Source organism: Dermochelys coriacea, chromosome 8 (genome assembly GCF_009764565.3).
Source record: "Dermochelys coriacea isolate rDerCor1 chromosome 8, rDerCor1.pri.v4, whole genome shotgun sequence".
NCBI classification, from domain to species: Eukaryota; Metazoa; Chordata; order Testudines; family Dermochelyidae; genus Dermochelys; species Dermochelys coriacea.
This window is the reverse complement of record NC_050075.1, coordinates 108,232,927-108,248,569: the sequence shown is the minus strand read 5'-3', so window position 1 is coordinate 108,248,569 and position 15,643 is coordinate 108,232,927. Positions and strand designations below refer to the sequence as shown.

The window sequence follows — 15,643 nt, the reverse complement described above, 5'->3', positions numbered from 1 at the left end:
ATCGTGTGGTATGATCTGGGTGAAAGCTGGAGGCATGTAGGTAGGAATAGCGGTCAGTAGGTTTCCGATATAGGGTGGTGTTTATGTGACCATCGCTTATTAGCACTGTAGTGTCCAGGAAGTGGATCTCTTGTGTGGACTGGTCCAGGCTGAGGTTGATGGTGGGATGGAAATTGTTGAAATCCTGGTGGAATTCCTCAAGGGCTTCTTTTCCATGGGTCCAGATGATGAAGATGTCATCAATGTAGCGCAAGTAGAGTAGGGGCATTAGGGGACGAGAGCTGAGGAAGCATTGTTCTAAGTCAGCTATAAAAAGATTGGCATACTGTGGGGCCATGTGGGTACCCATCGCAGTGCCGCTGATTTGAAGGTATACGTTGTCCCCAAATGTGAAATAGTTATGGGTGAGGACAAAGTCACAAAGTTCAGCCACCAGGTTTGCCGTGACATTATCAGGGATACTGTTCCTGACGGCTTGTTTCATGTCACCCATTGTTTCATGTTCTCTGTGTATATAAATCTCCCCACTGTATTTTCCACTGAATGCATCCGATGAAGTGAGCTGTAGCTCACGAAAGCTTATGCTCAAATAAATTTGTTAGTCTAAGGTGCCACAAGTCCTCCTTTTCTTTTTGCGAATACAGTCTAACATGGCTGCTACTGTGAGACCTGTCATAAACTGATAGGCGACCATCATATATTCACAGTTTTGACTGTTGGTCACGTAGTTTTTATAGTAATCGGTGTCATCCAGATACCAAGGCACAAGCTGAGTAAGTTTGTAGTGAGCCTTATGGAAAATGAAGATCTTAACGGGGACTGAAACGGTCAAAGAACGAGGCACAGTGAGAAATATGGAGGGATAATTAGGAGCTCTTCCTGTATCAGTGCTGCACGTAATTATTTTTTAACTTTATTGCAGCAGCCTCTGTACTTCACTGTCATGGTCATGGGGGCAATTGTACAGGCTGATGCAATTAGGATGGATAGTGTGTTCTTGCCCTCTCCCTTCCTCTCTGCCTTTCCCAATCTGAAATGGATGAGGCTGCATTTTCTTGAAGACTAGCAGGCAGCATGGAACAATAGCCACCCAGGAGCGTTGCAGTCTTCCTCTACTGTGAGCTTTCAGTGCTCACATGAGGCAGATTCTGTAGTGCGCAGACTCGTATGGTAATAATGCAAACATGTCTTCAGGAAAATATGAGCAGAAAGACAGCCCTGGAATAAATCTTGGCCTTTTCTGCTGGACAGAGATCTGGGGACTTGCCATGTGGTGTGAAAGGTGGATGTGTTGGACGACAGTCTGTTCATCCCAAAGTGTTTGATTTGCTGCAGTCTCGATGCAGCTGTCTGGGCCTTTCAAGCAGGAAGTTACTCTGAAGCCTACCATATTAATCTACCAAATAAAGAAGAGTTGTAATATGTATTAATCGATTTTCTTCAAAAACAGATTGTTTTGAGCACATAAGAGGGTGATAGACTTAAGCCTAGCGGGGTATGAAGACTGGTAGTGTTATATAACTTACTATAAAGAATGTTGTATAAGAAATTCACGTTTAGTTTTCTGTATGTATGCAGCAACAATTTGAGGGAGAGATTCATTGTAAACCACAAAAAACAGAGTTAAGGATGAGTTCTCAACATCAACATTGAATTTCCTCATTTGAGTGCCTGATATCTCAACCTTAAATGTGCATTAATGCTAGGGGCGGATTCTCATTTACTTTGAGGCTCCTTTACACTGCTCAGCCTGAATACATTATATTTGCATTTTGCAGACCAATATAACGAGGGCCTAGTGTAAATGAGAATCAGACTTTTTCCCTTGACATTATTATTTTATCATTGGCTTTCCATGTCTTGATTATCTTATAGGAGATGGAGAACATTTATTGCTTTAGTTCAGGGTGAAGAATGTTTACATGAAAAACTTGTCTTTTCACAGTCCCTTAGTTATGAATACAAATACAGTTGTGTGGATATATTCCATCTACCTGCTTGCTTATTTAACCCTCCTCACTATTTTATCTGAGAGCCTCCTGATTTGGAAAAGGATCATGTGCAATGTTGATGGAGATCAAAAAGGAAATTAAATCTAATAAAGCAGTAATTATGGGTGATAACTACCTGTATATAAACTGATCATTATATCATGTCACAGCATAGGTTAGAGAAGCAATTTCTCAACTCTGTTAACTATTACTTCTTGGAAAAACTAGTTCTTGAGCACACAAGAGAAGAGGCCGTTCTGAGCTTAGCCTTTTGCAATCCACAGTAGTTAGGTTCAAGAAGTAACTGTAGTTGAACCACTAGTAGTGACTACAGTATAAGGAAGTTCAACATCCTTCAGGAGGAGTAATACCAAAATCTACCACTGAGAATATTCACAGTTACATTAGATTAGGTTATTTTTTTTAAATTAGAGATATTATAAACCTTCCATCATGGCATAGGTCATACACTAAATGATATGTTATGGGCAGGCTACTCTGTAATTGTCCTTTGTAGAGTGACTCTTTCACATTCTTTTGAAGCATCTGGTATGGCCCACTGTCAGACAGGATTACTGGATTAGTTAGTTGGGAACAGTTCCCATTTCCATAGGCACACAGATGTCCCGGTGAAAAACATGCGTAGAAAGAAAAGTAGAAGGTACCATTATAGACTGCGTTAATGTATGTAATGTATCATGTCATCTATAGACGTGGTATTTTCTCTGCATCATTCCAAGAAAAGTGCAGAGAGCAAAACCGGCCATTGTACATCGCCCTTGTGGACCTAACCAAAGCATTCAACAAAATCAGCAGAGTAGGTCTATTCAATGCTGGTTATGATTTCTCTCAGTGTTTTAGAGTTAACCTTCTCCTAACAGAGCTGGTTGCTCCCTGTATTGCCCAGCACTATAGGAACCACTGATACTCTTAAAAAGAAAAGGAGTACTTGTGGCACCTTAGAGACTAACAAATTTATTTGAGCATAAGCTTTCGTGAGCTACAGCTCACTTCATTGGATGCTGTAGCTCACGAAAGCTTATGCTCAAATAAATTTTAGTCTCTAAGGTGCCACAAGTACTCCTTTTCTTTTTGTGGATACAGACTAACACGGCTGCTATTTTGAAACACTGATACTCTTGGTTTTATTTTAAACTAGTCCAACTTTTCTTGCTGGTTTACTGTGTCTGTTGTGTTTTCTTATCAGATTTTTAGTTTTTCTGCCAAATTACAGATAAGAGGGGTACTTGGCACCCTAAAAATTCAGTGCTTTTTTTTCTTTTTGAGAATGCTAAACTCAGAGCTGTTTACATAGAGCCTGCTGTCTGTGATGCTTAGTCCCGCTCTTTTTGGATTTCATGTTTGTCACATGAGGAAATGGGAATCTGCGAAGGAACTTTCCCAGTAGTATCTTTGCTCACAGATCCTAGCTTAGTAGTGGGATGCTAGCCAAAAGAAGTGAAATTAAGAGAGGGATGGGAAAGAGAAGGGGAGTGAGGTCATTTGGTACATGGGAGACTCTGTCATGTAAGGGACTGCAGCCTGGGAAAAGGCATGGGATTCTGAGCAGGAGATGACGAAAAACAATAAGGTGAACAGTCAGCAGATCATAGATCATTCATTCACCTCAATTTGTGCTGCTCAATGTTTGTCCCTGCATTGAGCCTATATGTTCTTGCTTAGTTCATTGTCAAACTTATCTCACTTGTTTGTAGATAATTTTCTTCTGACACCACTCCTGCACCAAAGGGAAGAGCTCCTCTAACAGTCTTGGTTCAGGATTTTTTCCCCTGCCGGCTGTTCTGGTATGGGTAACATCTGCCTCCCAAGGGTTAATTGTGCTTAAACTGACTTTCTATCACAGTGCATCAAATACTAAGTTGTCTGGTTGGGGAGAGCTATTTGCTTCTAAAAATGGGAGAGCTGAACCATATAAATAGAGGCCCTTTTCATGTTTTCAGTTTCAAAACAGAATGACAGTTACTTAGATTTATAAAAAATTAAAGCATTCCAATGTAGATGGTTTTAAATATTGTATGTAGATAGGTTTCAGAGTAGCAGCTGTGTTAGTCTGTATTCACAAAAAGAAAAGGAGTATTTGTGGCACAAATCAGACATCAAGAATAATAACATTCAAAAACCAGTCGGAGAACACTTCAATCTCTCTGGTCACTTGATTACAGACCTAAGAGCGGCAATTCTTCAACAAAAAAACTTCAGAAACAGACTCCAACGAGAGAATTGGAATTCTGCTGAATTGGAATTAATTTGCATACTGGATACAATTAACTGAGGCTTGATTAGAGACTGGGAGTGGATGGGTCATTACACAAAGTAAAACTATTTCCCCATGTTTATCCCCCCCCCCCCCCACCGTTCCTCAGACATTCTTGTCAACTGTTGGAAATGGCCCACCTTGATTATCACTACAAAACGTTTTCTCCCGCCTCCCCCCCCGCTCTCCTGCTGGTAATAGCTCATCTTAAGTGATTACTCTCATTACAGTGTGCATGGTAACACCGATTGTTTCATGTTCTCTGTATATATAAATCTCCCCACTGTATTTTCCACTGAATGCATCCGATAAAGTGAGCTGCAGCTCACGAAAGCTTATGCTCAAATAAACTTGTTAGTCTCTAAGGTGTCACAAGTACTCCTTTTCTTTTTGTATGTAGACAGTTTTTCCACATACACTGCAACAATGGAGGGGGGGGAGGAGGAGGATTCTTCCTATTGAGGGGCAAAGAGTGACTATGGGGCTTTATTGGCCATGGGGCAATGGGGATTGGGGTGGGTAAGAACAATTTTGCCTAAGAACTTTGGTTTCTCTTAACCAAGATGGTAAATTAGTTTAAGGGAGTGAATGGTTGCAAAAAGAGCAAGTCTATAAAATACCTTATGGGACAACTGATAAATTCATCAATTTCTTATGTTGCACTTTATGTCCAGCTCATGGGCCTGAAAAGTCATAAATCTGTCAAACCTGAGACTAGAGCAAATTTGAATTAGTTTTCTGAAGAGAGACAGGAATGAGGAGACAGATCTGTTTTCTTAGTTGGAGTTTCTCTGTAAGTTTTCTCTAAATGAGGAACATGAGAAACCATGCTGCTGATCACGCGACTTCTGAGCATTGTCTGGTAGACAGACCTGAGCCAATACTCTTAAAAAATGACTCATTCAAAAGTTAGGCTGGTAAATATCCAAGCTGCCTTCTAAGCTAGTTGTAAACCTCTCACATTTTCTGCCCTGATCAGAGGTGGAATTTGACACAAAATATTAGTTTTGGCACAGTAATTTTGAATACTTAGCGCCTTTTGTGGGGAGAGTAGCCCTCTTACAGTTCTATTGCTGATGAGTCAGATGTAATAGTGCTGCGAAAGCATGCTGCAGAATTTTTCTTGCTTTATCAGGTTAAATAAGTTAACAGCACATGCAGAAGTTAGAGGCATAATCTTCATTATTAGCCCAGGCACTCATTCTCTTGTGCTATTCATATTTACAGAGCTGTTTAACATTGGGCACACCAACTGGGGCTTGAATTGAGTTTCCTGTTGAAATAAAGTTGATGCTGCTGGTAATGATACAACTATCTGTATCTGTCTCTGCAGAGCAGGACATCTTAATAGGGTTTTCAGTAACACTTTCGTGGGAGATAAATGAGGATTTAGGAGTTAGATACTAGCAAGAAGAGAATTGGATGTCAGGCTGTTACGAAGGGCATTTCTTTCAGCATGCAGAATCCTGCTTCTGAGCATAGTTGGATTTATTTTTATATTGAGATAATAGAAGCAGGGATGGAATAATCAGAATTTCTCCGTATCTAGTTCAGAACTAGGTTATTGGGTAAAGTACCTTCAGATGTCTTGGCGGTAGAAGGCACTATATAGATAAAATTTTCTTTGTATTGTATGATATAACGTGAAGAGATTTACTGTATAATACAGTAATAGAGGGAAGAAGAAACATCATTGACTGTTAGATAGATGATAGGATGCAAATATTTGTCTTGGTGGATTTTCCTGACATTTTGCTGGGCACCATTGTTGCTGCCATTGTCTGAACACTTTGCGTTTTTGTCAGAAGGTAACGTTCCTAAAATGCAATGCTTATCACCGTCAAAAGTTTTTATGATATCTGTGAATCTCAGAAAAAGGTTAAAAAAACAAACACAAACAAAACAAAAAACCCCAAAAGGAAGAACAGCCAAAATATTTGTCCCCAGAACTAGGACTTGAGCCCTTCTCTGAAATGCTTGTGAACAGCAAGAGTGCTATGAGTAGTGAAGTGTGCGATAAGTGATCTCCCCAGTGCTCCACTTTCCTTCCAGAATGCTCATAATCTACATGCAATGCTTCAAACCAGGGCCCAGGAACATACTAATCAGGTGTGTAACCAGGACATGTCTCATGCCACAGGGGCGTCATTGGCACAGCATTGTTAAAGTAGGAAAGATGGTTAAAACAATGTTTAAAAAAATCTGAGTTTATGATACGTATATATTTTTTGCGATTTGGGGTGAGATACTGGGGCACCAGGGTCTAATTTTACTGTCTTGTCCTTTAGATTTGATGCATTTTCTCCTATTCTCTTTGTTTGTAGGAATAAGTCTGCATTTCTTAATGCTGGATGTACTGGCCACTTGCTTCAGACTAAGGAGGACGGGCTCTGTTTTGGAATATGGTGCCTAACTTATGTGTCCCAGTATTCATTGTGCCAGCAGTAGTTCTGTGCTGCTTGATGCCTTCAACGGAGGCAGACAGTAAGTAACATTCAAACTGTAACTTTCTAAAACCTCATAAACATTAAATATTTTCTTCTATCAAATATTCACCTGCTTGGCTAAGATATGTGCTGAGAGATAAATGGAAAAGTAACTCTAATGGTCTCTTGTTTCCAGTGCGATTAAATAGTACATGCCTGGGAAGGACAAAATAAAATCTTGTCCTTTTCTGTGACTTTGAAAAACAAACTGTCAATAAGAGTTGTGTGGCATTGGGGGAGCAATATGTCTGACTGTGAATTTGAAACCTTAGATTTGATTCTTATCAGCTATAATGGACTAAACACAGCTTTGTACTGGGACGAGGAGGTGTTACAGTGCACAGAGAATTTCCATTACTTTATTTTCCCCATTCTTTTATTAATTTCATTGACCCTCAAAACCTCCATGCTGCTGCTGAAGCCTACCAGTCAGATAGTTGCATGGATACTGATAAATTGGAGAAGTTTCTGAAAAGACCTATGAGAAGGATTGGAAAACATGCCTTATGGTGAGAGACTCTGAAGTTCAATCTAGTTAACAAAGAGAAGGTTAAGAGGTGACTTGATCACAGTTCATAAGTACTGAAGGAACAAAATGGACACCATGTAGAATCAAGCACATGAGTTTATTACGCGCAGCACTGGCAGAGTGTCACCTTGCTTATTAGGCTCAGAGACACTACCAAATAATTGATTACACTGGATTATATGGATTTTCCATGGGCGGAGGGAAATGACAAGTAGGTAGTCCCAAGCCCCTTGATAGGTCTAACAGCAGAACAAGATAAACACAAAAAGAAAAGGAGTACTTGTGGCACCTTGGAGACTAACAAATAAATTTGTTAGTCTCTAAGGTGCCACAAGTACTCCTTTTCTTTTTGCGAATACAGACTAACATGGCTGCTACTCTGAAAGATAAACACAGTAGCCAATAGTCAAAGATTACATAATGTCTCCGCTCATGGTTTCAGGTTAACAAGTAACATACAATTTGTACTTTATACATTGTTTAAAGTGCAATTAGTATAAAATATATCTGTTAAATTCTGATTTGGGGACCATAGGAATAAAGTAGCTAATCTGATTGTCCAACAGGTACATACTTGGGGGTTAAAGCAGAAAAACATTAAAAAGTATGTGGCAATAGAAATTGTCTTTGAGTTGCTCATTTGTGCTTCCAAAGGCAGACACTGGTATCTGGGGAGGGGAGGAGGATGCCATATCTCATACTGACATGCTTGAACCTCTTCCATAAACTCAAGGTTGGTGTGTGGAGAGAGCATGGCTACCTCCTCTGCCAGAGGAGAAGACACAAACATCATGGGCTGCTTTCATTCCTTTGGTCTGTTTGCAGCTTCAGATAAGAGCTCCAATTACTGCTCCCCATCTGGCATTTTGGTGACCAAGCGTATCTTAGTAAAAAGCAAGGTTGTCTTTTATTTGTTCTACTTCTCTTAGCTAATATTGTTCACTGGGCCTCTTTACCAAACTCTGGACTTTGGGCCTGTAAAAAGAGCTGACACATCCCATATCAGGTTTTTACATAAACAGCACATGGATTTTGGCCCTTCAGGTACCTACGGGGGAGTAGAAATTTAATAGGGGGCTCTTCAGTGTAGCAGAGAAAGGTCTAACATGATCCAATGGCTGGAAATTGAAGCTAGACAAAAGCAGACTGGAAAAAAGGTGTACATTTTTTAACAGTGGGGATAATTGTACACTGGAACAATGTACCAAGGGTCATGGTGGTTTCTCCAGCACTGACAATTTTTAAATCAAGATTCGATTTTTTTTTTTTTTTTTTTTTTTAAAGATCTGCTCTAGTTCAAAAGGAATTTTTTTGGGGCAGTTCTCCGGTCTGTGTTATATGGTGTCAGACTCGATTATCACAATGGTCCCTTCTGGCCTTGGAATTTTTGAATGGATGGGAGCTGCTGAAGATTGAGGAGGTAGCCCTGCTGTAGCACTTCTAGATTCGCATGTCAGTAGAGTGAAGTATGGTGCTGCCTTGTTTTTAACCTGTGTCAACCAACACTATGCTCAAAACGTTCTGGAGCCCCCATTCAGGCCATAATTAGCCCAGTCCAGGAGAGAAATGAAAAAAGTAGGGCTGACGAATAATCGCAGTTAACTCACATGATTAACTTAAAAAAATTAATCATGATTAATTGTAGTTTTAATCACACTGTTAAACAATGGTTTCAGAGTAGCAGCTGTGTTAGTCTGTATTCGCAAAAAGAAAAGGAGTACTTGTGGCACCTTAGAGACAAATTTGTTAGTCTCTAAGGTGCCACAAGTACTCCTTTTCTTCTTACTATTACATAGCTGCATTCAAACAAAACAATATAAAACTTTAGATCCTACCAGTCCACTCAATCCTACTCTTTGTTCAGCCAATTGCTAAGACAAACAAATTTGTTTACATTTCCGGGAGATAATGCTGCTGGCTTCTTATTTACAATGTCACCTGAAAGTGAGAAGAGGTGTTTGCGTGGCACTTTTGTAGCCAGCATTGCAAGGTATCTATGTGCCAGATATCCTAAACATTTGTATGCCCCTTCATGCTTTGGCCATCATTCCAGAGGACATGCTTCCATGCTGATGACGCTTGTTAAAATAATAATGTGTTAATTAAATTTTGACTGAACTCCTTGGGAGAGAATAGTATGTCTCCTTCTCTATTTTACCTGCATTCTGCCATATATTTTATGTTATATCAGTCTGGGATGATGAGCCAGCACATGTTGTTCATTTTAAGAACACTTTCACTACAGATTTGACAAAACACAGAGAAGGAACCAATGTGAGATTTCTAAGGATAGCTACAGCACTAGACTCAAGGATTAAGAATCTGAAGTGCCTTCCAAAATCTGAGAGGGATGAAGTGTGGAACATGGTTTCAGAAGTCTTAAAAGAGCAACATTCTGATGTGGAAACTACAGAACCCGAACCACCAAAAAAGAAAATCAACCTTCTTCTGGTGGCATCTGACTAAGATGATAAAAGTGAACAGCCGTCGGTCTGCAATGCTTTGAATCGTTACCGAGCAGTACCCGTCACCTTATGTTTATAAGAAGCACACGAGATCTTTTTCAGGGGAAAAGGCAATACGCTGCATTTCTTGGAAATACAACAATTAGCATATGCATTCAGTCTCTCACTCACTCACTCCAGAAGTTGATGTTATAGTTACCAGTCCAGAGACTGGATCAATCTAGTGGCCAGCTAGGTTGATCATGGGTAGGGAGGAGCCGGGTTCTGTTGGTCATGACGCAGTGCTTCGGGGAAATCTTGGCAGGATGAACCCAAAGTCTCATGGCAAAGCCCCGTTTATATAGAGATTTTCCTTTATTGGGACCATTTTCCTTCATTTTGCACCATCATGCTGTAATCAATTGTTGTTTGACGAGTGCTTGTTTTCTTAAATTGTCCTTCTCATTCTTTGTTTTGTTCTTTTATTAGTTTTTTAGGGAGTTATCCCATGCTGGTTTTGATTACAGCTATTTTGTCCCCATTGATGGCTGCTTGCCACATCTTCTAGAGTCATCAATCTGCCTTCCTCTGACATCTCAACAGGGGCATGTTGGAATCTCTTTCTGGCACTTCTACGTCCATCCTCCATTCCTTCCTAGAACATCTGGTCCGGTGATGGCCTTCACGCTTATTTTTGAACACGCACATTCCTCATTCACACAAAAACTGGATTGATTTACAGAAAGCATTTGAATAGGAACATCACATTGCAATGCAAGAAAAAACAATCATTGCATACTTTTATTTATTTTAAAATGCTAAACCTAGAACAAAGTGGTGACCCTAAAATGTCTGTCACTGCCTTGAAATCACAAAATTCTGGCTAATGCATCTTTACCAATGGCACACTTGGCCATTCCTTTCTGCTTTCAGAAAGGGTGGCTGGCAAAATATAATCAAATCATGCATCAATACATTTAATACATGCTACACAAAATTCTTTATCCTTCTTTTTAAATTATACAAAATAAAAACACAAAATCCTAATACTACAGTCACAAGCATGGACGCATGTCCTCTGGAATGATGGTTGAGGATGAAGGGACATATGAATGTTTAGCGCATCTGGCATATAATTATTTTGCAACGCTGGCAACAACAGTGCCATGCGAATGCCTGTTCTCACTTTCAGGTGACATTGTAACCAAGAAGCAGGCAGCATTATCTCCTGCAAATGTAAACAAACTTGTTTGTCTGAGTGACTGGCTGAACAAGAAGTAGGACTGACTGGACTTATAGGCTCTAAAGTTTTACATTGTTTTATTTTTGAATGCAGTTTTTTTTGTACATAATTCTACATTTGTAAGTTCAACTTTCATGATCAAGAGATTGCACTACAGTACTTGTATGAGGTGAACTGAAAAATACTATTTCTTTTGTATTTTAGAGCACAAATATTTGTAATAAAAATAAATATAAAGTGAGCACTATACACTTTGTATTGTGGGTTGTAATTGAAATTAATACATTTGAAAATGTATAAAACATCCAAAAATATTTAAATAAATGGTATTCTATTAATAATAGTGTGATTCATCACAGAATTAATTGCAATTAATTTTTTTAATCGCTTGACAGCCCTAGAAAAAAGCTATGAAAAGAGAGTTTGTGGAGCAGAGGGAGAGGAGAGGAGAAACTTGGCTAACTGAGCTGCTGAAAATGCGTTCCAGGAGTGCTCTAGTGAATGCGTTACACATAATGCAGAAAGCTCTGCAGGCTCGTTTTTCAGCCTTGCTTTTCATTCCTCAGCTTGGGCAGCCATCTGTATTAGCTAGGCCTATCCTTAGGTATTTGTGGGACCATGTCTAAGGTAAGACCGCTCCCTCTGTACCTATGACACAGGTTCCCTTTCCCCTCATCTCCCTGTACACATGGCAGGTGCCAAGTCACCACCTTCCTGTCTGCTGCTTTTTCTGGACTGGTGTGACTTTCCCTCCCACACATTTTTGTTGTGAAACTTCAAGACTGTCGATATTATCCTGCACATGAAGCAGAAAGGAGAAGTCGGAACACAGGTTTCAGAGCAGGGGAGATATGGATAAGTGGAGTTCAGTCTCTGATACAGCTGTCTGGCACCAGCATTGGATGGGATAGCTGATGGGGAATAGGAGTGGTGCTCTGCCTGGCAGCTGTATGTGTGTGCATGACATGAGTGGGATCCTGTGTCTCCACGTAGCTCCTGGCTGCCACTGATACCTGTCAGAGGGTTGATTTTTTTCAGAAAGGCTCAGCAACCAGAAATCTCACTGAAGTCCATGGGAGGCGCAGGTGCTTAGTACTTTTTGAAAATCAGGCGGATTCTCAGTTTTTCTTGGAAATTAGAAAGTCAAGTTTGGCAGTAGATGGCTGATTTGTGCTTCCAGTGCAGCTTGTTATAACAGTTAGCTGCTTCTCACACAATGTTTACTTTGTCATCAGATTTGTAATTAAGCTACAATTTTACAAACACTAGAGAAAGTCACTGTGGATCTTGATGAGAGCCTGGTTGTGAGGAGGGAGGGAAGGGATCAAAAGCTTTTAAGCTTGAGTGAAGGGGAGACAGAGGGCTCCAAGGTGATGGAAGTAAGATGAGGGACGTGTGGGGCGGAATAGGAGGAAAGATGAGTAATTAATATTTGCCAGCAATAGCACTTCTGCACAGCTGGTGGATTAATGTAATCTCTTTCAGAGCCTCTCTGAGTGGGTCACGACTACAGCTGGGGGAATGAATGGTCATTATGCCACAGCTATCCCCTTCCTCATGTTCTCCTGAGTGGTGTTGACTGTAAACTTTTAATTCACCTCACCTGATATAAATAGTTCTTAGCCTGTTTTGAAGTCAGGAGAGAAGAAGAGGGTGCAAGCCTTATCCGCTAAGGTATGAAGGTTCCTAATGGATAATTATCCCTGCTCTTCTCCTAGAAAGAACAAAGAGCGTTGCTCCATCAGATACAAAAGCAGGAGGAGTCCAAGGTATCTCAGGACCTTTCTGATTCTAGTGATACTCTGTAGTGTTTACATTTTGCTAATCCCATGGCATGTTACACTTCCCCATGTTTAAATATGCAAATTGGCTGCTCCACAACCCCCATTCCAAACATTGATGTTGGGGTGTGAAGCGCTGCCTCTTAGGAGGCAGGCAAGTCTTTCTCAGGCTCTGAGTGATTGAATTGCTGCTTCCTGGCATGGAAGGCAAATTTGTAGAGCTGTGACCTAGATGATCCTGCACCCTCCAGAATTGGCACAGATTAACCAAGAGCTTCTGTGGAGGTGCAGTTTGACCCCAGTATGTGGCTCTAAATTCCTATTCTTCCTTTATCCCTACCCACTGACTCTCTTTTTGGAATAACAGGGTGAAACTATTCAAAACAAATTGGTCTGGATCGCAGCATCTGAGAAATAGGAAGGAAGTGCCTCAGCTGCCAGTGGCAGGAGTTAAAAAAAAAAAAAAAAAAAAAAAGGGACAATTTCATTTTTCCTTTCTGTCCGAGGAACAGGCAGGTTGGGAGCAATTAGACTTCCAATTAAGGGATGACTTATCTGGAGATGGAAATTGTGTTTTGTAGAAAAGGACATTGCAGCCAAGGCAGAATACATTGGTGTGTATAACCTTGTGATATCCTTGTTCTAAAGGAGAAAGCTGGAGCTTGAGGTAGAGAATGAGAACCCCTGCCATAGGATTTGGAGCTGGGCTGATACAAACATTGGTGAGAAGTGACCTCTAGGTCACTGTGGCTGTTTCTTCTCCCCGTTGGAAAGCCATTTTGGAGGGTGCTACAGAGATGTCAGGATCAATTTAATATCTGTTGAGTACTCCTAGTTCCCCTGATAAAAGGTGACAGAACAGGGAAAATATGACTATCATTGTTTCTAGATCCCCTAGACTCGGTAAATAATTGAGAGTAAAGGGGGCAGTATGTGTGGATCAGCTGTGTCGTGTATCTGACAATAGGCTGTTGCCCTGCTTTGTGCTCAGGAGCCCACACATAACCTGGGTTTCCCTACTTTCTACGTCTGTTGTTGTTGTCGCAACAGATTTTAGTGCTGCTGCTGTAGCTTTTTGACAGTTAGGCAACTGTCATATAGTGAGACATGGAAGGGTGAGATAAAACAGATTGAATATGTAGTACATAGTAGTGCAGGGAATTTACTACATTGACTTGCTTGGAATTGAGTTCACAGAAGCTGCAAGTAATGGTAGTGCTGAAGAATTGGAGGGTAATACAAAGGTTGACCATATGCCACTGTTTCAGAAAAGAGGTTAGATCGGGGTGGGCAAACTTTTTGGCCCAAGGGCCACATCAGGGTGGGGAAATTGCATGCAGGGCCATGAATGTAGGGCTGGGGCAGGAGGTTGGGGTGCGGGAGGGGGTATGGTGTGCAGGAAGGGGTTATGGGCAAGGGGTTGGGGCGCAGGAGGGCTTTGGGATGTACAAGGGGGCTCCGGGAAGGGGGTGGGGTGCGGGGTGGAGGAGGAGTTTGGGGTGCAGGCTCTGGGCTCCCGCCCAGCGCCACTTACCTGGAGCGGCTCTGGGATGGCAGCAGCGCACATCAGGGCTAAGACAGGCTCCCTGCCTGCCCTGGTCCAGCACCGGTCCAAGAAGTGGCTGGCACCATGTCCCTGGGCCGCTGTGGGGTTCTGCGGTTCCCCGTTCCTGGCCAATGGGAACTGCGGAAGGTGATGCCTGTAGACGAGGGCAGCGCATGGGGCTGCAGGGACGTGGTGCCAGGAGCAGCGCAGGGGTGGCAATCCCACGGGCCAGATCCAAAGCCCTGAGGCTGGATCCAGCCCGCAGGCCGTAGTTTGCCCACCCCGGGTTATATTGTGGGTTCCACACTGTAAGGGGAACAGAGTCAACAGCATCACAAACCTTTCTGGTGAGTTACCACCAGGGATAGGTGAGCATGAGGGTGGGTGGATATTGGATATATGTATTTTATATATACATATCTATAGTGCTAGTTTGGTAGATAGTACTTTCAAAACCCTCCTATTGCTTTTGTTGACTGCTGTGGAGAAATTATTAAATTTTATCTGTGATCTGACTGTGTTTCTGTCAGGGTGACCCTAATTCCATTAGAGCAGCTTGGAGCTGATTCAGGATGATTGTTTTACACTTTCTGCCTCAGCTTGCTCATGTTTTTCTTTTATGCACTCTCTCTGCTTCCCCTTCTGCTAGCTCTCAACTATACCACAGAAAAATGGCTTTGCAGATTTCATTTAACGTTCAGTTCAATTGTCAAGGAAAAGATGCTCTTTTCAGGCCTTTGGAATATGTTTCTTGCTTTAATAAAAAAAAAATCTTTTCAACCAAAATATGTGGAGTCTCAGGAAAAGAAATCAATACTTTCAGCAGAGGCCATCATCACTCTTTCTTTAAATTAGGCTTTGTGTTTGACATCCTGGGCATGGCTTCCATTAACTGAGGGGCTGACGAAGTGACCCAGCAGAGGTCTTTTCTAACCACGTGTGTCTTGGATTATCTCAGGCAGAATTTCAAAGGATTTAAAGAAGAAAGCTTCTTCCAAAGTGACCTTGTAGGGTGGAAGAGCTATGGCAGGGCATATGTCAACTGAGGTGTGAATGTGATATGTGGCAAATATCCAATTAACTATTTTGATTTCTAAAGATTTTGGATGAACTTCATCTTTATTTATTTATTTTATAGGGAGGACAGGGTAAGTAATTGGCCAATAGTGAGCTTGTGCTAATAATGGCATAGCGTTTGGCATTGCACCAGTGATATCTGAAAATGGACTGAGAAAATAGGTGCTGACTTCTTATGTCAACAGGCCTCTGTCCCTGTAAGGATCTGTCTGTATAACAATGGACGGACACACACATCAAATGTGGGCTTTTACCAGTGGCCACGTTATTT

At 41.3% G+C, this 15,643-nt stretch overlaps 1 protein-coding gene across 22 annotated transcripts in view; it reads left to right on the top strand.

The window, feature by feature from the left end:
* Positions 1-15,643, top strand: part of PTPRF (protein tyrosine phosphatase receptor type F) — a 617,705-nt gene that overhangs the window by 236,219 nt on the left and 365,843 nt on the right. For all 22 annotated transcript variants that reach the window (XM_038412822.2, XM_043520354.1, XM_043520352.1 and 19 more), the window contains one exon: positions 6,591-6,750. In XM_038412822.2, the coding sequence (XP_038268750.1) occupies positions 6,669-6,750 (82 nt within the window). In that variant the 5' untranslated portion in view covers positions 6,591-6,668. The remainder of the gene's footprint in view (positions 1-6,590; positions 6,751-15,643) is intronic.